At 40.7% G+C, this 21,291-nt stretch overlaps 2 protein-coding genes across 7 annotated transcripts in view; one reads left to right on the forward strand and one right to left on the reverse strand.

Moving 5' to 3' along the window:
• Nucleotides 1-7,984, forward strand: part of LOC124143947 (ADP-ribose glycohydrolase MACROD2-like) — a 32,643-nt gene extending 24,659 nt beyond the window's left edge. For all 3 annotated transcript variants that reach the window (XM_046513113.2, XM_046513121.2, XM_048403942.1), the window contains 2 exons: nucleotides 1,583-1,682; nucleotides 3,658-7,984. In XM_046513113.2, the coding sequence (XP_046369069.2) occupies nucleotides 1,583-1,682; nucleotides 3,658-4,151 (594 nt within the window). In that variant the 3' untranslated portion in view covers nucleotides 4,152-7,984. The remainder of the gene's footprint in view (nucleotides 1-1,582; nucleotides 1,683-3,657) is intronic.
• Nucleotides 7,985-11,148: 3,164 nt separating this feature from the next.
• Nucleotides 11,149-21,291, reverse strand: part of LOC124143960 (N-acetylgalactosaminyltransferase 7-like) — a 31,875-nt gene continuing 21,732 nt past the window's right edge. For all 4 annotated transcript variants that reach the window (XM_048403943.1, XM_046513134.2, XM_046513143.2 and 1 more), the window contains 9 exons: nucleotides 20,417-20,583; nucleotides 18,802-19,009; nucleotides 17,979-18,152; nucleotides 17,208-17,325; nucleotides 15,682-15,801; nucleotides 14,774-14,992; nucleotides 13,696-13,797; nucleotides 12,446-12,574; nucleotides 11,149-11,827 (listed from right to left, as the gene is read on the reverse strand). In XM_048403943.1, coding sequence (XP_048259900.1) covers nucleotides 11,690-11,827; nucleotides 12,446-12,574; nucleotides 13,696-13,797; nucleotides 14,774-14,992; nucleotides 15,682-15,801; nucleotides 17,208-17,325; nucleotides 17,979-18,152; nucleotides 18,802-19,009; nucleotides 20,417-20,583 — 1,375 coding nt within the window. In that variant the 3' untranslated portion in view covers nucleotides 11,149-11,689. The remainder of the gene's footprint in view (nucleotides 11,828-12,445; nucleotides 12,575-13,695; nucleotides 13,798-14,773; nucleotides 14,993-15,681; nucleotides 15,802-17,207; nucleotides 17,326-17,978; nucleotides 18,153-18,801; nucleotides 19,010-20,416; nucleotides 20,584-21,291) is intronic.

Genomic DNA, 21,291 nt, shown 5'->3' on the forward strand with positions numbered 1-21,291 from the left:
TAATGAGAGATGCCCAGAACACTGGCAATATGTCGAGTGGTCAAGCATCGATCAGCCATCACCATGTCATGCACCCGGGTAATTTTTTTCTGGAATGGTTGCTGTTGAAGGCCTTCCTGGACGCGGGTCATCGTCAAGGCTCTCTCTGCCACGCTTGAATTCCACAGCCCACTTCTTTACAGTGGAAAAGGAAGGGGCATCATCCCCTAAAGTGGAGACCATGTCAGCATGTATCTGTGTTGGTGTTAGCCCTTTCAGTTGCAGGTACTTGATGACTGCCCTATAGCCAGTTTTGTCCATTTCAGGTGATTTCAATGGGTATGTTCACAAGATGGTCTGGTACAAAGACAATAATAACACTACAGTTGCAGTTCGTATGTCTATGATTCATTAAATGATTGTTGGTTGCAAAAGTTTGTTTCAATCCGATTGACATATCCCACTTAGGCTTAGAACTTTTCAGCCAGCCCTCATACTAGATCGGGTGGTTAGCTTTGTAACTTGGTTGTTGGCATGTCATCGTATCTTCATAGCTGGGTTTGATGCCTATCATGCCATATACTGGATTGTCTGGTCCAGGCTAATTATTTACAGACAGTCGTCATATAGCTGGAATATTGCTTAGTGTGGTGTTAAACTGTAAACAAACAAAACAAAAGTTGGCCTGCTAATTTGTTCAGCATCTTTTTCATGAATACAGTGTTCCCTCACTATTGTGTTCTTCAATATAATATAGCGCCAGCTCGGTTGTAGCATGTGGTAAAGCATGACTCCAAAATTTTACTTACATTTTTAATAATTTTAGATACAATTCTTCCGACGATTGCATCAAAATTCTTTGAAGTTGTTACATTGGGTACTTTTTAACTGAATCCCAGGTAGATAGGGGAGGAAACCTGTGCACAGCTGATTCCTATTTCTGGCTTAGTTTACGAGAAAATACACATGGTAATCTTAATCTCTGCATATAGAACAATGGCTAAGAGAGCAGGAAATTCAATTTAAAAGGTAAAACATCATGTCCGGTGATGTTTTATATCAAATTTCATATTTGTATTGACAAAGTTTGTTATACCTTTTCGTTCACCTGTATTCGTTGAAGAGATATAATGTGTTTTTTTTAAAGCGCATAACCATGTAACACTCGATAAATCGTTTTTAAACTATGAATCATAGACAACTACTGTTCTAATCTTTTTTTAAACTCTGAAACCTGCAACGTAGAATGTGTTAGGTAGGCAGAGAATACTGTTTTTGTTGGTCTTCTACTCCCAACGACTCCACCTCGGTTAAACCACTGATTGTCTATAACGCTCATCAACTATTTTCACCCCAAAGGTAGCGTTGTAGCAAGGAATCTCTGTATATATCATTTTATGTACATTCATTTAGCTTGATGTGTTAGGTTATCAAAAAGGCATCGCCTGACTAACATTGTTTTGAATGTTTTCTATCTCAAACATGTAAAGGTTTGAGTTTAATGCAAACTTAGGATACTCGAACGTAAGATACACAGTGTCATGCAGTGTGATGTTCTCTCTGTCAGCCACATGGTCATTGATGCTTGTCTTCTACAATACAGGTGGAGAGGGTTATTTTTTGTCTCTTCCTGGATATTGATGTGGAATTGTACAAGGAGGGGATGAACACTTTCTTCCCACTTGGAGACAGCAACTCAGGAGGTGAGGGTTGGTTGAGGTTTGTCTTGCATAGGAGGTGAATCAGACATTGAATAAGAATGTGAATGAGGAAGTGAGTAAAAAAAGAATACTAAACAAGCTTCTGTGTAAACCAATTTGATGAAACGTGTGAATCGCTCTGGCCTAACCAGAACTATTCCCGAGTTGACACATATTAATTTAATACAACACGTCATTCCTTTTGAATCCAGCGGTCCGTTCCACAAAGCTGTCATAGCACTAAGGTTATGGTAATTCCCATACTATAACATAGACTTACGACTGTCTTTGTTCTATGATCGCCTTGTGGAACAGGGCCCTGCATCACAAAGTTTACAGACATGTCACAATACCCTGTTACGTAATTTGTGGAATTTTATTGAAACAATGCCATGTGACGTCAGCCAAGCATCAGGGTTGCTGGGGTCATCGGTTATGCATAAGCTCCTATCATCTCAGTGTTGTTGAATAAGCCCACGGATGTTGGGAGTTTTCAATATTTGTGAGTGAAACTTGTTCCTGCAGTTAAAAAGCATGTGCCTTGGTATTACACAACATGTAATACAGCTGTATGTTATTCTACCATGAATTTGGAATTTACTCTATTCTGATTGGTCAATCAGAGGCTATTAAATCACAATAAACCCCCTCTGATTGAAACAGCGGCATCACCGCGGAAGCTAATATTCATGGAATAGTACTATTTTCAGTCATTGTCGGTAGGCATATTTAAATAATTATATCTACAATTACAGGTTACAAAATGCACAGATGCGGTTACTACAATATTCAAAGGATGTGTGGCAATACATTTCGTGCAGAAAAACACGACAGAAATCAACAAAGGGAATGTATATATGTTTTGAAGACAACAGAGAGATTGGAATTTTGGCGCTTTTCTATATACGACTGTGACGTCATAACTTTTGCGTCACAATGAGAGATATGACGTCAGAATGGTGGTGTGTGATGTAGAGCAAAAGCCTTGCAAAGCTTGCTTTGTTTACTTTAGGGATGCCCACCTCATGTTAACTTACCAAGTTGCCGTGCTTATACGCTTTCAATGCCTGTCATGTTTTCGAGTGAAGTATTACGTTGTAAACAAACTGCTTGAGTATATACAGCGCCATATTTTGTTCAGTGATTCCGTAATTCAGATCGATAACCCACTCTAAACACTGGACTCAACCCATGCCGCTTCACTCAGTATATTAGCTGACATCAAAGAGTTAGCGTTTTATTTAGTCATGGTAGAATGGAGATAAACATACTGTGTTTTCAATGTAGAGCTAGGTTACCTGTAGATTGAACCCCGCTAAATTGAATTTGCATTGAAAACACAGTATGTTTATCTCCTAATTGTATCTCTTCACAGGCAAGTAATAATTGAGTTTGACACTGCTTTAAAAAGTACTTAAGTAATATCACATTACATCAGCTAAGTGTGAATAAGCCTGAAGTGACACATAGGTCATAGACTTTCACCACTTCATTGAGACACATGTATATGTTTGGGTAGGGTGCTGATACAAGATACCAATCAGGGAAAATCTCAGATTTGATCTCCTGGCATTGCTAAGGGATGCAACTCTGCAGTTCCTAAGACCACGAGGTCTGTTCATATTGTTAACTTATCTCGTAACGCCTTCACCTCAGACCATGAGAATGTCAATTACTCAACATGTTACCAGTGTTATTTACATACAAGTAGTAAAGTATGCTGTGTTTCTTTATTTTTCTAATTTTGCTTGATGTTTTTAATTTTTCAATTATTTGTCTTTTTATAAAAAAAAATTTTTTCACTTTATATTGGGTGAAATGATTTCATTTATTTATCAAATGACATTGTTGGAAGATCATCAAATACTACGAAACATCAATAACACAAAAACTCCCTAAGTTTATCAATAGATGTGGATGATCAAATAAGATTTTCCAAAGATTTATTTCCTTTGAGAATGTCTAGTTTGATTTGCAGGTGAAACAGCTGAAGGTGCTGTAAGTGATGAGGCCAAGGGAACCAAGGATGATGATGTTTCTGTAACTGATGAAGCCACAGCTACAACTGTTGATGAAGTTGATGTCAGCGATAACAGCAAAGAGCCCAAAAATGAATCCATGGAAGTGGATGATACCGGAAACACAGCTAAGGAGAAGGGAGATAACTCTAAAGCATCAAAGGGCAATGAAAATGACATTGAAATGAAAAATGATCAGTCTGAAAGTCAGGAGGCTTCTATTGATGACAAAGTTGATGATGACACACAGGAAACAGCTAAGGGGAAAGATGGAGGTAAGGTGTCAGCAGAAGAAAGTAAGGGAGATAAGTCTAGTCGAGAAAAGAAGTCTGTTTCGGCAAAGAAGGAATCAGCAGATGGAGATGGAGACGGTGACGGCGCCAGGGACAAATCACCATCAGAAGGTAGCAAAGAATCTGAATCGGCCACAAAGACAAAAAGTTGTCATTTATGAGGATGGTATTTTTTAATGATGGCATCTTTGAAAGGTTGAGGTGTGAGAAGGGTTCTCTGGAATTATAGTAAATTAATAATGATGCTGAAAATGTGACATCCCTTTGAAAAATATCTTGCAACAAGGGCATGTTCATTTTATAATACAACTTCTGGTGTCCCCTGCCATGATATTGCTGGAATATTGCTGAAAGCAGCATAAAACAATACTCACTCACTCATTTTGTAACATGAGAAAAATGCTTCCCCAAGATATAAAAAATTGGTCTTTTTGGCACATGATTGCGCTTAATTATATTTTAGGTTCACACTCGCAAGTGTTCATTAAGTATTTTTTCTCAGTCATATGAACTTTCTTGTAACTTTCATAGTTTTCCTCATTTTATCAAAAATCGCAATTGTTTTAATTGTCTTAAAAGGTTCCTTATCATTCCTTATCCTTTCTTAATACTGTAAATCTGGCATGGGTTGTACCATGCAAGTATTAAGAGTGTTCAACAAGCATCTTTATGCATGGAGAAAAGTTTTGTTGATAAGAACATGGATCCAGAGTTGGGGTCCAGAAGGTCCGGACCCCCCACTTTTGAAAAACTAATATAGTATGTTTAGGCATTAAAGTTATCTGAGAGATGATTTTAATATTTTGGACCCCTCCCATTTAAAAAAGCTGGATCTGCCCTTGAAAAAATACATGACAGTCCGTGGTCTAAAAATCAATCTAAAAACTTTTCGTTTTGGATGATACATGTATTTAAAACAAAAATATCCTGGTAGGCATTCACATCTTCGTCGGTGACTTTGTATGCAGGTGACTAAACTCCTTTGTTTGAAATTAACATCCCACTCAGCTGATCCATGAAAAATGACTTTGTTTAGTTTGCGTGTCCCATTTGACAAAGTGTCATTAGTATTTATCAATTGGAAGTCTGTAGCAAGGTGTAACAAGCATAGCTCCAAGATGGCTTGTCAAACAGGGCTCTGCGTCACCAGTCCCTAGTGTTTTATTGAGGGGGTATCTAAAATGGGGATCAGGTTGATTGTGTTTTGTTGTAAATCGAGGGCAGGAATTGGTGCTCATGCTATTAGTCACTGGTTCGTTGGATTTAGACTAGGTTATTTACATGCTGCTGTGATGTAGCAGGAATATTGTGGCGTTAAACAACATTCACTCACTCAAGCTAAAATGAGGATTGGGGTTGACCTGGCTGATTTGTTTCTTTGCTTCCGGGCGGTCAGCGATGGAAATTAACACTAGTCCTGAGGTAATTGCCAAACAGCCAAATAGTCAAGGTATCTTAAGGACCTGTCCAAATTTGCCATTTTAAACGGTTTTGCTATATATTATCATTATAAGATCTAGTGGACTAAAACTGTTAGTTTCTTTCGCTGGCAATTCAATAATTAGTATGGATTGGTGCTCACGCTATCAACCATAAGTAAGCCTGGTCAAGAATCAGAATTGGTTATTTAAACCTGTTGTAAACAGTTTAATATTGTTTGAGAAATTCAAGATTGTGTAGGAAAGAATTGTGTGTAGCACTGCCATCAAAATGCACGCTAGTCCGCCAGCCCGAGACTACTAAAATGTGAGGACAAGTAAGAGTCCAATCATGGTTGTCCTCATTGACTCGTTGCATTGAGGGGCTATAAGTTGGAACCAGACCTCAAAGCTTCACTTTTGCTACAAACTGGAACTGAATAAAACTGACATAAAATTTAAACATTTTAAACAATTTTGTCTTGTTCAAGCATGACTTCTTCAAACTCACGCCGAGTGAAGTAAAATTTCCACTATATTTCTGACAGGTCTTTATTAACGTCATTCTAAGGCTGTATGCGACCCCTGCAGTTCTCACAGTAATCATGTTTCTTGTAATACCTTCCATATTTACAGTCTGTTTTAAAGAACCTTCTCATATCATCTTCCCTGCATCAGTAACTTGCAGACTTGTATATTGTGGGATTTATCACTGGATGATCATCAATTTGTACATTTGCAAGTTTTTATGTATGTTTCTGTTATATAAGTCATGAGTAATGGCCAAATCTTATGTTCAGCGAGACATATGCACATATAGTTGTTTTGCAGAGGGGATATTCTGCTCCAACTGATGTTAATGCTTCTGTTTTAGCTTGTTTACCATGTTTACATGATGGGATATTTCATTGATGGATTTAACTCAATCATGTCGATGATGAAATATGTTTCATGATTGATGCTTTGTCTTTCAGACAGGAAGAATGCTTGGATGATATTTGTTAATTTGTTAAATCAATGTTTTAATGATGCATATAAATGTTTTGAATTTTTAGACCAGCAAACCACCAGATATAATACTCCAATAATCCTTATATCTCACTAACCCTGGTCCATGATTTTGTGGTACTTTGTTAAAGGGGGCCTCATAGGGTCTAGTCATCAATTGGCTGGGCAGAGCTGCAGCTTATCATGCTTATAGGCATACCAGGATCCGATTATCAGGGGTTCAAACTCCAGATTTGCTGTGATTATGATTCTCAGTTTGCCTGTGCTCGTGAGTTTCACCAAAATGGGAATCAGTTTAGACCTGTATCACTTTTGGCTTTCCTGTCACAGTAAACTAACATGAAATACTGTGGAAAGCGGTGCAAAGGCCCTCTTCTCCTTCATGAGATTTTATGCATGAAGTCCAGTGCTTGGGTGAACAAAGTGACCTACTTTTTCAAGGGGTGCGAAATTGAAGCTGACTGGTTGCAAATTACAGGAGCAGTAACAGCACTCTGACATGACACTGATGCCAGGAAAGATTCAGCATTTGATTCCTGGTAGTGTCCTGTCATGAGTTCTCCATCTTATTCAGGTCTCTCTATCTTTAACACTCAGTAGAGAGAAAAGAAATACATGAGCATAGTGTAGAGTATTACATCATAAGCATGACGGGATAGGAGAGTTTTGATTTGAATGTATATTTACTATTAAATGAAATAATAGTACACTAAATTTCGGATTCGGTTTGAGGTATCAAGTTGTGTGCTATGCTGTCCTACCTTTATGCTTGATTATATAGTGTCATAGTGCAGATTTATGAGAACCGGTGAAATAGGGGCCCATGTTACTTAGAAATTCAGGGTCATTTGTAGTTGTTCAGGTTCCTCTAAGGTGTTCACTGTGCAGAGATGCATCCCTTAGACGTTCCAGACAGCTTTGATCATAGGTTGGATTCCCAGTTCACCCTGATATATTTCTTGATTTGTCATGGCTATGCCTATGCTTGTTGGTTTCACTGAAGTGGTTAACTATTAGGACTTCAAAGAACAGTTAACCCAGACAGAAAAATCAATCACTCAATGATGCATACCCCTTGAAATCTAAAGCACTAATGATGAGTAAGGCATTTTGTGGTCGTGGCCTAGATTTATATTTTAATACTTCACTCAATTTCAGTGTATGCATGTATGAGGAAATTTAAGGACAAAATCATTAATTCAGAATCAAATTGACATGGACAATGATCAAATATTTTTGGGCTATATCAGTTTAATGCCTGCTTTGCTATTTGCCAAGATGCATCCATAGCCAAGAGTTACTTTCTGACTATTTTCATGATTAAAAATCTTTTTTGAATTGTGTCTTTTTGTAGTAAAACCTCTTCCAAAGAAAGGAATCACCTGGCTCGATTAGAACATTTTGTTGATTAAGTGTTTATTAGACAATCGGATATACAGCAGATATGCAAGATATTGAATTGTTATTTTTGACATAAAACATAATGGAATTGTGAATAAATTACGAATACATGTAGTCCATTGGATGACAATGGAGTGAATAAATAGTAATAGAGTGATTTCTAATTAGATTGTCTGTCTTTTTTTATGAAATAATATTTGCATATACTTGGTTAGTGAAGGATATATTTATGGTTGTGTGTAGCATTGTCTGTAGTGCTACCAGGAAGGACTCTTTGAAGGATGTATGCCCCTGGGTTTCACCGAAGTGGTAAACGTGGAAGTCCTGCAGCACTTCCAGCTTTATCCCACATGACGCTGATCCGACTGAAATTCTGTTCAAACTCACTCGGGGGCATGGTTGTTGGTTCGAATCCCGGTTCGCCCTGATTATGCCCCTGGGTTTCACCTAAGTGGTAAACGTGGAAGTCCTGCAGCACTTCCAGCTTTATCCCACATGGCGCTGATCCGACTGAAATACTGTTCAAACTCACTCGGGGGCATGGTTGTGGGTTCGAATCCCGGTTCACCCCGATTATGCCCCTGGGTTTCACCAAAGTGGTAAACGTGGAAGTCCTGCAGCACTTCCAGCTTTATCCCACATGACGCTGATCCGACTGAAATTATGTTCAAACTCACTCGGGGGCATGGTTGTGGGTTCGAATCCCGGTTCGCCCTGATTATGCCCCTGGGTTTCACCTAAGTGGTAAACGTGGAAGTCCTGCAGCACTTCCAGCTTTATCCCACATGGCGCTGATCCGACTGAAATACTGTTCAAACTCACTCGGGGGCATGGTTGTGGGTTCGAATCCCGGTTCACCCCGATTATGCCCCTGGGTTTCACCAAAGTGGTAAACGTGGAAGTCCTGCAGCACTTCCAGCTTTATCCCACATGACACTGATCCGACTGAAATTCTGTTCAAACTCACTCGGGGGCATGGTTGTGGGTTCGAATCCCGGTTCGCCCTGATTATGCCCCTGGGTTTCACCTAAGTGGTAAACGTGGAAGTCCTGCAGCACTTCCAGCTTTATCCCACATGGCGCTGATCCGACTGAAATACTGTTCAAACTCACTCGGGGGCATGGTTGTGGGTTCGAATCCCCGTTCGCCCCGATTATGCCCCTGGGTTTCACCAAAGTGGTAAACGTGGAAGTCCTGCAGCACTTCCAGCTTTATCCCACATGACGCTGATCCGACTGAAATTCTGTTCAAACTCACTCGGGGGCATGGTTGTGGGTTCGAATCCCGGTTTTCCCTGATTATGTTTCTAGGTTTGTCAGCATCATACCTGTGCTCGTGGGTTTCACCATTGTGGTAAACGTCTGAGACCTGCATCACTTTGGGCTTTCATCCCACATTAAGCTGACATGCCGCGATATAACTGGAATACTGTTAAAAGCAACGTTAAACCCAACTCACTCACTCTTCTCAGGATGTAGAATCGCCCTGGTTATTTTCCTTGGTTATTCAGCACCATAATTGTGCTGATGGATTACATCAATGTAGTGGTAGGAGTGGTGGGCCAGTCGTATAAGTTGCTGCAATTCATTGTGCCGAGTTGCATCCCTTGGGCATGCCAGAAACAACTGATCTCATTGGAATAACACATTTGCTTCGATTATGTTTCAAGGTTTGCCAGCACCATTTCTCGACAGGACTTGGAGTGAGTGAATAATAATTGCTCAATGCAGCATCAGCCATTGACATGTTGTGGCCTGGGGGTCCCAGGGGCTTATGGTGCAGTTAGGTCCACAGCTTGTTTCAGCTACTTCGGTCAAATCTCAAATGACCGATGGGATTCAGACAGGCTGAAAAGTGAGCTGTGTAGAGTTACGTCCCTCAGCTGGGTCAAATATACGCTGGTCATTTGTTCGAATCCGATTGAAGCTGATTTTGTACCTTGTCAGATTCAACTTAATGATGATCCCCTCGGGACCTGGTTGGAGGTGAGGTGAAATGACGTCTTTAACATTTCATTCAAGATTATTGCACTTATTGCATGTGGGTGTGTGGCTGCTAGTTTTGTTTTTTGTTTGTTGTTTAACGCTGCACTCAGCAATATTCCAGCTATATGACGGCAGCCTGTAAATAATCGAGTCTGGGCCAGATAATCCAGTGATTGACATCACGAGCATCGATCCACGCAATTGGGATACGTTGATATGCATCAACCAAGTCAGCGAGTCTGACCACCCGATCCCGTTAGCCGCCTCTTACAACAAGCATTGTCACCTTTTACGGCAAGCATGGGTTGCTGAAGACCTATTCTACCCCGGATCTTCACGGGTCGGCTGCTAGTACTAGTCGGGATTTAGGTCAGTTATATTATGCAAGCCCAAGCTTGTTTTATCCCTGTAATAGCACGAGGCAGGGGAACAAGAAGTACCATCTTTTAGCATCTTTTGGGATGGGGTCGTGCCTTGGACCATCGCTCTCCAGCAGATGCTCAAAAGTTTTCAGACCTGGTTAGAATAGGTCCCCAGCACTAATGCTTGTGAGAGGCCACAATCTTAAAACGGTCTGACACCTTGATGGGCATGGAACATTTTCGGTATCAGTCACTGCTTTGTCTGGCCCAGACTGGATGATTAACTGTACTGATATATTGCTTGAGTAGTGCTGACTGCAGTGTAAAAATTTACTAAGCCACAGCACCTGACAAACTAGCAGTTGATACTATGAACAACATCAACGAGTCTGTCCAACATGCAGTGAACCATCTTGACCAAGAGTCCCCTCTTCTGTAAAGCCTATGTTACTGGGTCACTATTCTTTCCCGTCCAGTAATCCCCACAGATTTGTATTGCTGTAGGTAGATCTAGCCATTCACTCAATCTGTGCGGACCGCCTCCGTGGTCTAGTGGTAGAGCGGAAGGTCCGGGGTTCGATCCCCGACCGCATCATATCAAAAGACGTTCAAAGATGGTACTTGTTGTTACCCTGTCTGGTGCTCGGCATTAAGGGGCTAAAACAAGGACTGGTCGGCTCGGAGTCAGTATACTGTCTGAGTGGGGAATTCATGTTAAACTGCGGCATGGTATCTCAGTGAGCTAGCACTATAAATCGGCATCAGTCTGGACTAGTACAAGTAGCCACACCCACACACACGTGCATGCACGTCGCTATATAAGTGCAATAATCTTGGACGCGACGTTAAGCCCCATTTCACCTTGCCACAATCTGTACGTTATTTTGATACAGGATATAAAACAGGAATGAGCATGAGGTTCGGTACAGTTTTGATTTTTATGGAGTACAGATTTCACCCACAATTCCCTTTTTACCATTTCCATAGACCGCACACAGCCCGTGTCTTCAAGATTAGGTGAAGACGTAATCTTTGGGAAGCATAATGTTCCTCACCAGTGTATCACCTTTAGTTCCTATTAGTCAGGCATATATCTCGTGTAAAGATCCAGTTTTAGAGACCACCAAAGCATTTACAGTCCCGATATGGCTGAAATACTGCCGATGGGAACATACAATATTAACACACTTCAGAAGCATTTACACTATACAAGGCACCCAAGATAAGGCCATTCGCAGATGGATAAAACATTCCAGAGATGGTTGCAACATGTAACAAAATGAGACGATGATGGATGATGACGTACTGAGAGATGGTGGCTTGACTTCAAGTGCCGTCGTTGACTTTTCATCACAGTGGACAATGAACTGTGACGTAATGAAGGATATCGACAGAACGCTTCACCTTGAAAGAATCCACGTATCTTGTCTGTTTCATTCCTCTTGTTTCGTCTCACAGTACGGTGTTTCGCTTTTGTCTATTGTTATATGTACACAATTTACCCACTTATAAATAGTCCGTTGTTTCATTTCCATGCATAATATTCTGTAATATCCCACTTCTGCTCCATTGCATTGTCGTTGCATTCCTTGAACACCAGCGATCCATTGGGGTTGAGGTATAAACATTTTTTACGATCTTTATTGTATATGTGACCGCTTGTCTAGAAAAGAAGGAAAAGTCATTTTGAACGTGAATGATTTCATTAACATCAATGAAATGCAATCTTAAAGTCTTGATGTCAGAAGTTAAGTGACACATTATGATTACAATTCACACTATGAGTCAGTGAGTGATTATGGTTTTATGACGCTAGCATTCCAGCACTGTAACGGCAGGGGACACCAGAAACGGGCTTAAAGCCACGTTATTATGTTCATACTACAGCTAATACCATCGCGTTGTGCAGAATCCGAATCGAGATGGAAGACATGTGCTTCAATATGCATACCTCAAACAAGGTGCCCTTCTTAGCAATAATAAGTTGTTAATAATAATAATAATAATATCATTATTATTATTAATAATAATATCATTATTAATATAATTATTATTATTATTGTTTAACGCCGCACTCAGCAATACTCCTGTAATACCAAGGCAGCCTGTAAATAATCGAATCTGGACCAGACAAATAAGTTGTTGATCATATGAACAACGCCACGGACCGTCTTGGTACGATGGCGATACCACCAAATCCACTTTGGTCAGCTGTTACGACAAACAGATAAACGGAGACATATTCTCACCCCTAATCGACACAAATGTTTACATAACTAACCTCGTTCCAGTCCCAAGGGCCACTGAGATCTGTAGTACTGCACCACTCCTGAGTGACACCTCCGTCATCTAACGCCAATACACACCGCTCCCCAAACCCGATCTGGCCCTTTGTATTCAGTCTGAATATCTGTAGATACAAAGAGTGAGTGAGTAAATATTGTTTAACGTCATGGTCAGCTACTTCCTCTGTTAATAATACAGCCTCAACAAGGTAAACCAGTGACTGAAACCAGAGCAACGATCGGGGTACGATGACAAGCAATCAGGCAAGGCGCCTCACAATCCGATCCCATTTTACGACAAGCGTGAGGCACTGTGGACTTATGCTGTCCCAGAACACATATGGGCGATAGACACAAAGAACCAGCCGCTTTAAGGGAATTGGCTGAGCCGATTGTCAGAATGATTATGAGTGAGTGAGTGAGTTGGGTTTAACGCCGCTTTTAACAGTATTACAGTTATTTCACGGCTTGTCAGCTTGATGTGGGAGGAAAGCCCGAAGTTTTGCAGGTCCAGGACGTTTACCACTTTGGTGACCATAATCAAGCCAGCCGGGATTCGAACCCACAATCATAGGTTTCTGGCGTGCCCAAGGGTCGCAACTCTGCACAGCGAAATACGGCGTCTTAGACGACTGGGCCACCCGTGCCCCCGCATGATTATGACACAAACACAGTTAAAAAGGGACTACAATGAACAAAATGTTAGATTAAAATGAAATATGTGTGTGTGTACTTTAACACCGCGATATTATGAACCACGACCAATGCCGTCTGGTTACGTTGAACCACCAATCAGGTCACCGAGCCAGACCACCCGATCCATTATTACGACCAGCATAGTGTATGTCCTGTATCAAAATAACACAAACGTGTGTATATTAATACTTCTGTAACCGGTCTGCATCTACGTGTTCTTCAGGTATATGTGTGGTATTTACATTTAATATATAACATCAACGCTAGAGAATAACCATTGATTATCTGCCGAATCAGATTCCATTCGCTTAAAAGGCAAAAACATTGTGACAATTATATGAATGGCTCACTGAAATGTCACATGTTCGAGATCACCATTGTTCGTCATGACGGGATACTAGTTATTTTATTCGAGTAAAAGAGTGGTATACGCCACTGTACTGCATCTATTTCCACTGGACTTTTAAAGTCCGTTAACTCTCTTGCCTCGGGAAGATGCTGTACTGATGATGTTGGTGTAGCTCACGAATCCTGTCTTTGTTATACTCACTGCATTAGCACTGGAACAAGGGTAGGCCCCGAGAGCACTCTTTTTATTATGACTAGTCGTGAACTCGAGACATAGAGTGCCATTGGACTTTCTCGAATTGATCTGAAAAAAATAAACAGTTGATTATGGTATGGTGGTGGCTTTCGATGTAACTTCTGAATCGTTCTGACCAAGTTTATATCTAAACCAGGACCTTTTTCACGTAGTTTCACACATGATCGGCAGAGTGAGTGAGTGAGTTGGGTTTAACGTCGCTTCTAACAGTATTCCAGTTATATCGCGGCGTGTCAGCTTAATGTGGAATGAAAGCCCGAAGTGATGCAGGTCTCAGACGTTTACCGCTTCGGTGAAACCCACGAGCACGGGTATGGTGCTGACAAACCTAGAAACATAATCGGGGCAAACCGGGATTCGAACCCACAATCATAGGTTTCTGGCATGCCCGAGGGACGCAACTCTGCACAGCGAATCGCGGCGCCTTAGACGACTGGGCCACCCGTGCCACCCCCACACACGCCTTCGTTTGTAGTGAGTGAGTTAAAATTTAACGTCGCATCGGCATTATTTCAGCCATATAGCGACGAGACCAAGTTAATATATTCACAATTGAATCATTTATGCAAAGTTATATTTAAAAATGGAATGGAAATGCTCGTCCGTTTCGAGCAGTTTTGTTTTTTCAAGCTGTCACTTCAATTTACTTTAATATTGTTTATTTTTCTTGTCACAGAGCCGAATATGACATCCCAAAGCACTGGTAATATTGGTAATACTTAAAGGCAAGAGTTACAGTGATAATAATAAAAACTTATTTGCTTCTTGAAAATGACTAATGATTATAATAAGATACATAAAACGACTTTACGTATTTTCCAATTTGTGTTCGACAGACCAAGTAGCTTCATGCTAAAAAATGCTCAAATAAAAATAACTAACAAGTTGAGAAAGCCTATGCACTGCACCTCAAGTAGGAGAAAATATTTTTTAGCTTTGTGCTCTCAAGTAAATATGATGAATAGCAACATGACCACTTTTGCCTTGGAGTATTTGTGTACAATGGTGCTATTTTGGTACCTACCCTTCCCCAGGCTTTATTGGGAGCCGGAGGCGGGAACCTGTTGTATATATCGTATGCGACGTTGTCTATGAACCACTGGAAGCTCCTGCAATGATTGTCTTCTCTAAACTTGAGTTCCTTGGTGATATTCACTGGATAGCCCCGGACCTGGGGCTCCCGTCTGTAGAAGTACTCCTTGAAGATGCCATCCATCCAAACCTCCACGACCCGGATGTAGTTCTGTAACACAACCACGACCTTCATTTATCTACCTTTCTACAAGATTCCTTCTTGTGCGATTTTACTTCAAGTGAAACGTTGTCGGTAGAATGAGATACGCGAGCTTTCATTGTGTGGATGCTCAATTTCCAGCCTTATCCCATGTTCGCTGTACTTTCGGATGTGTGGATTCATTCTTTTAGCACATTTCTTTTGAATAAGGAAAGTGTTTTGTCGCTTTTATTAATTTTTTAAGAATGTTTTCTTCCCGAAGTAATTTTGTCTATTGTTTTACAAACAAATGAGGGCTTAACTGTAGTTGTAAAACAATATCAACAGTGTTTAAATATGACTGCAATAATCGGTTGACTAAGGCTAAGCTACCCGCCATGGCAGTCTTTAATGAACGGGATAATTAGTGTTATTGATTGATAAGTATACTCGTCATCAATATTAATATACAATGTATTACTGTTTTCGTTTGTTAGAAACAAGAAAGGACTTTTGATCCTACTGTTTGTGTGCTATGTTCTGATGTTTCCTTCTCACATTATTTCGAAAATATAAGGGATTGAGAAAGCTTGTTCAAACACACCTTGAACAACGTTTCAGTTGTGTGTGTCCGTTTGACACGGTGGCGCAGATCGTAGCTACTTCATTATAACATGGACATTGAATTAACACTTGACAATAGTTCATGGCAAACTTACTATGTGGGTTGGAGAAAGTTTGGTTTTAATAACGGTCTTCCTGTCTGGTGTATAATGACGATAGATATGCCCCACCCTGGAACATGGCACCCATTCTGACGATCCGCCACACTGCCACACCTGTAATGAGAGTAGTTTTGAAAACAACATCGGAATGAGCTGTGTTAACACATCTTATTTCAGTAAACACAGCCTGTCAGCTTCATTGAGAAAGAAGACAAGGTAACGCAAGTCGTACACGTTTACCGTTTTGGTGAACCCTAAGAGCAAGGGTGTGGTAGGTCGCTTTATCTTGTAGATGTTTGTTTGTTTGTTTGTTGTCGTGACAAAGCGATAAAGTTAATTTCCTTTCTGTTTCTGCTGTGTTATGCCTGATCATATCGGTTTTGTTGTTGTTGTTGTTGAACGCCGCACTAAGCAATATTCCAGCTATATGACGGCGCTCTGTAAATGTTCGAGTCTGGACCAGACAATCCAGTAATTTACATGAGCATCGATCTACACAATTGGGATACGATGACATGCACCAACCAAGTCATAGAGCCAGACCATCCGATCCCGTCTGTCGCCTTTTACGGCAAGCATGGGTTGCTGAAGGTCAATTCTACCCCTGTCTTGTAGATGTCATATGCAGTAGCTACAATTTATCAAGTCAGCAACATCACAACTAAACCACGACGGCCCACAAAGCCGAGTTTTAACAAGGCTACTAGTGATTGATAATGAGAACATCAACCTACACCGGAGATGGTGGCACAGCACTGTTGTATCCAGTAGTAATAGTGACCACACGATCCCCTTTTAATTCGTCTCATGGTAAACTGTAGACAAGGTTTCTAGTGTCTTGCCTCTGTACGCGGAACCTTTAGCACCTTGTCTAGCTAAACCAGATACAAACACTGTGTGCGTTCAGTATGACACTATGTGCTAACAAATTATTCTGAATAAACAGTATCTCGTGCTGTGGCAAGTGTAGTTATGTTCATACATTGTATACATTGAGAAATGTATCTAAATAAAAAGAAAGAAATGACAAGGGAAATCGTCCACGATTTTTCTTTAAACTTAATTTGTTTGTTTGTTGTTTAACGCCGCACTCAACAATATTCAAGCTATATGACGACGGTCTGTAAATAATCGAATCTGGGCCAGACAATCCAGTGATTCACATCATGAGTATCGATCTACACAACTGGAAAACGATGACATGCATCAACCAGGTCAGCGAGCCTGACCACCCGATCCCGTTAGTCGCCTCTCACGACAAGTATAGTCGCCTGTTACGACAAACAATGGTTGCTGAAGACCTATTCTACCGGAACGGATCTAGGGGCCCCTTAAACAGAATGATGAAGAAAGATGTGTTCTTTACAAAATTGCCAAAACAATACTAATACTTATTTACAAGGCTCGCAGATAGGAAATCACCAATGCTTGATTTCTTCAATGCCAACTCTGGCACGAGAAAGCAGCGCACAAGCATAGGATAGCAGAACATTTCTGAGATGCCAGTAGCATCACGGTACCTTGAAAGCAAGTTCAAAATTTTCTCCACCCCAAATCATTAGGTTCGGATCATACGCTCCAAGTTCGAAGAAAAACTTTCTGTCTATCGCAAACAAACCGCCAGCGTTGGTGGGGGACCTACAACAGAAGGGGTTGTATACATGCTACAGTGAAGGGAGAATGGAGGAATGCATGCTTTTGTTTACGAGTATATATATATACAAAATGAGGTAAATGTTCACTCGGTGTACATGTAATATATAATAAAATAATAAGGTCCACATTAGTTCAACATCTTCTTTATATCAGTTTCAGACGTACTATGTTTGAAACTGATATAAAGAAGATGTTGGACTAACGTGGACTTTATTATTTTATTATATATATATGTATGTACAAGCACATGATCAGTGAAAGCCATTACTTACTTGGAACTTCAATTCTGAAACATTTCTCCAGACTATAGAATTCCACTTCTAAATACGCGATTGTCCCGAGGATAACGGGTAATCGATGTACCCCTGTTCTCATATTCTTAAAGTGTGACATTTTCATATCTTTAAATTACAACCCTTTCTAAGAAGAAAATCTAAAAATGACCGTTTAAAAAAATCCTTATATTCATGGTACCACAAAGTGTATCCACAGCGAGTATAGTCATTTTTTAACACTCCACATTCCACAAAATCAAAAATATGCTAATCAATAAAATCAGGTTGCATTGTTACTACAACATACAAACATTTGACATACCCAAGCTAGAGAAAGACCTCTCTTTCCTAGGAACTCACCAATATGGCTCGCTGTCGTGCTGTCGCTTGTCCAGTTCCTTCTTGGGCACGGGGTCTTCCTTGTAGAAGAAGCCCCATTCAAAGAAGCCTCTGAAGTGGTTTGATTGATACGAGGACCGATACTCGTAGCTAGTCCAGTCAATACCATCGACTACAGGGGCGGCCATGATGGTCCTGTAACACACACATGCATGTGGTGATGTAGCGTCCTTCCATCGACATCACTACATTTTGTTTGTTTGATTATCTGACGAAACAGATTCCATGTGGCGTAAAAGGCAAAATAGCGGTGGAAATAATATAAACACATAACCAGTAACTGCCATGGTTTGTTAATATTTGTTGATCTAACGAGCAACTTTGGATGGTCCATTTTTTATAGGCTGGTTTGTTTAGATCAATGTTCCTGCGGCCTATGAATAATCAGTATCGACCAGACAACAAGTGGTTGATAACACGAGCAACATCCCATACCATCGGTGTATGATGACAGGCATTCAACCTGACCACCGCTAATCGCGTCTAATGTCAATAGAGTTCTTGGGACCTATTATTACAAACTGCCATCTTTGGGTCAAAATGTAAGTGGTATATTTGTTTTGTATATGATCTACTAGTCTGTCTTACAGACCCTCATACAAATATATTTCAAATACAGCCCATGCAAGTCTATAATGTTTGGCAAGTCTAGATTACTGCAGTATCTGAAAATGAAGAGAGTCACCGGGCTCCCTTTTATTATATTTTATTAAGATAACTGAACAACTGTTTTTTCTGTACGATATGTTCATTTCAGAGACTAGATGTTAGTCTAATGATCTACCTGTCGTAAGCGATTCTCGTCAACAAGGGAGGTAACCAGTTTGGGCTGCATTCACAGTGAGCGTCCAGGAAGATAACAACGTCTCCTGATGCCGCTCGGGCTCCGATGGTTCGAGCCTGAATAAGGCCTTCCCTGGCTTGGTTGCGCACAATCTTCACCTTGTCGCCAAACTGTTTCATGTGCTCCTCCAACCTGGATTTTAAATGTTCTGCAGAAAGTCAGAAAATAAAGAGCTCAAACGTGATATAAAACATCAACGGCGAGTATAAAATGCATTTACCAGGTACACCTCGTTAAGCGTTATTGATGAATTATGATTTTGATTATCATACCCTGCCTACGATCAAAATTAAAATCTTTTGGGCGTCAGGAAGCCTATGGGTGGGGACAGGTTGTTACTTTATAAGACAACATTGTGACAAAACATGCTTGTGTCATTGGATAGCATTGGGTAGGGACAGAATGTTTATGGTATGAGACAATATTATAAGTAGGTGGTAACAGCCTGCGTATTTTACAGGACATCATTGGGTAGGACCAGGCTGCTTATGGCACCGGGCATCTTTGGGCGGACAAAGCCTTCTTATGTTATTAACATCAGTAGACACAGGATGCTTATGGCACAGGACATCTTTGGGTGGACAAAGCCTTCTTATGTTATTAACATCAGTAGACACAGTATGCTTATGGCACAGGACATCTTTGGGTGGACAAAGCCTTCTTATGTCATTAACATCAGTAGACACAGGATGCTGATGATATTGGACAACGTTGGCTGAAAACAGCCTGCTTATTCAATAGGGCAATACAGTAAACTACGGTTATAACGAACTCAAAGGGACCACTAATTTAGTTCGTTATAACCGTAGTTCGTTATAAGCATATATGCAACTTATATACAGTGAACGGTCGGGACAAAAAGTCCCGTTTGTTTTATCTCTCAGTTCGTTATAAGAGTGTTCGTCATAAACGTAGTTTACTGTATATACTTCAGTTTGATGGCCCAGCTGGTGTCAGCATCTGGATACGCAAACGTTTTAATAAAGAAAGTAGTACTCTGCTCGGGATCTGCACGTACGACTGACCAAGGAACAATTTGCTATTTTCCTTTAGGCCATCTAATAAATAGACCGACATTTAGTCCCAGAAATAATCTTATCAAAAAATATATATTTACAAAATAAAAATAAAATCCAAATGGAGCCCAGAACAATCCTTAATTTCAGGGTGAGAGTTGAGTCAATCTAGACTTGCCAAATTATTGTAGACTTGAATTGGCTTCCTTTTGAATTTTTTTCACAGGGTCTGGGAGACAGACGTTGTAATAAAGTGCATGTGGAACTACTGATTGAATCTTGACGTATCTAAATCTCAAATCAACCTAGCTAGTCTGGATCACAGGATCCATTTGGCAAACTTGCGTATTTTAAACACAAGGCCGTCGTTACGTTAAGGTATCGTTGTGTAGGTGGGTCCAAGACACTGTTCCAGGAAGTGATGATACACTGCGAGACTCTACACAATCTTAACTTCAGAGTCTCTTGTCACAGTTGACCCCGGCGTCATTGGTACCTGGAATGGCTACCTCTAGGAAGCAGACACTACGCGTAATTACCTTTGTCGCTCCCGTCATCTACCAGGACGACCTCCTTCAACAGCTGCGGCGGCGACATGTTGATGACGCTGTGGACCGTTCTGACGAAGGTGGACCAGCCCTCGTTGTGGAACACTAGGATTACACTGGCTGTGGGCAGCGTCTCAGGGTAGTGCCAATACTTGCATCTGAAACGAGTCCTCACAACGTTGTACGTGTGCACATTGTTCCCATGTTGGGAATCGAACTGCAGTCGTCGGTGTGACAAGTGAACGCTTTAACCGTTAGGCTAACTGCCCTGATCTATGCCATGCAGCTTACTCGAATCTGAGTGGCTTCAAATTCCAGTAACTAACCTCTTATCCGGGTCGGAATAGATCTTCAGCAACCCATGCTTGTCGTAAGAGGCGACTCACAAGATCGGGCGGTCAGGCTCGCTGACTTGGTTAATGCATGCCAACGTATCCCAATTGAGTAGATCGGTTCTCACTGGATTACTTACAGGTCGCCATCCTAAGCTGGAAATATTGCTGAGTGCGGCGTTCATTAACAACAACAACATCAAAACCGATATGATCAGGTATAACACAACAGAAACAGAAAGGAAATTAACTTTATCGCTTTGTCACGATAGACAGTGTCAAAACTCAAATCCAAATTTTTCGTTATGTTTCAAATTATATTCAAAGAATTCAAGTTAACAATGCAGCAAAAATAGAAACACGGAAGATTAATGTACAAAATAGTTAAACCAATTCATGTAAATGTACTACTATGAGCATAGTGAGTGAGTATGGTTTTACGCCGCTCTTAGCAATATTCCAGCAATATCACGGCGGGGGACAACAATAATGGGCTTCACAAATTGTACCCATGTCGGGAATCGAACCCGGGTG

The sequence above is a fragment of the Haliotis rufescens genome, unplaced genomic scaffold, assembly GCF_023055435.1.
Source record: "Haliotis rufescens isolate VD_foot unplaced genomic scaffold, xgHalRufe1.0.p SCAF_3, whole genome shotgun sequence".
In the NCBI taxonomy this organism is placed as follows: Eukaryota; Metazoa; Mollusca; class Gastropoda; order Lepetellida; family Haliotidae; genus Haliotis; species Haliotis rufescens.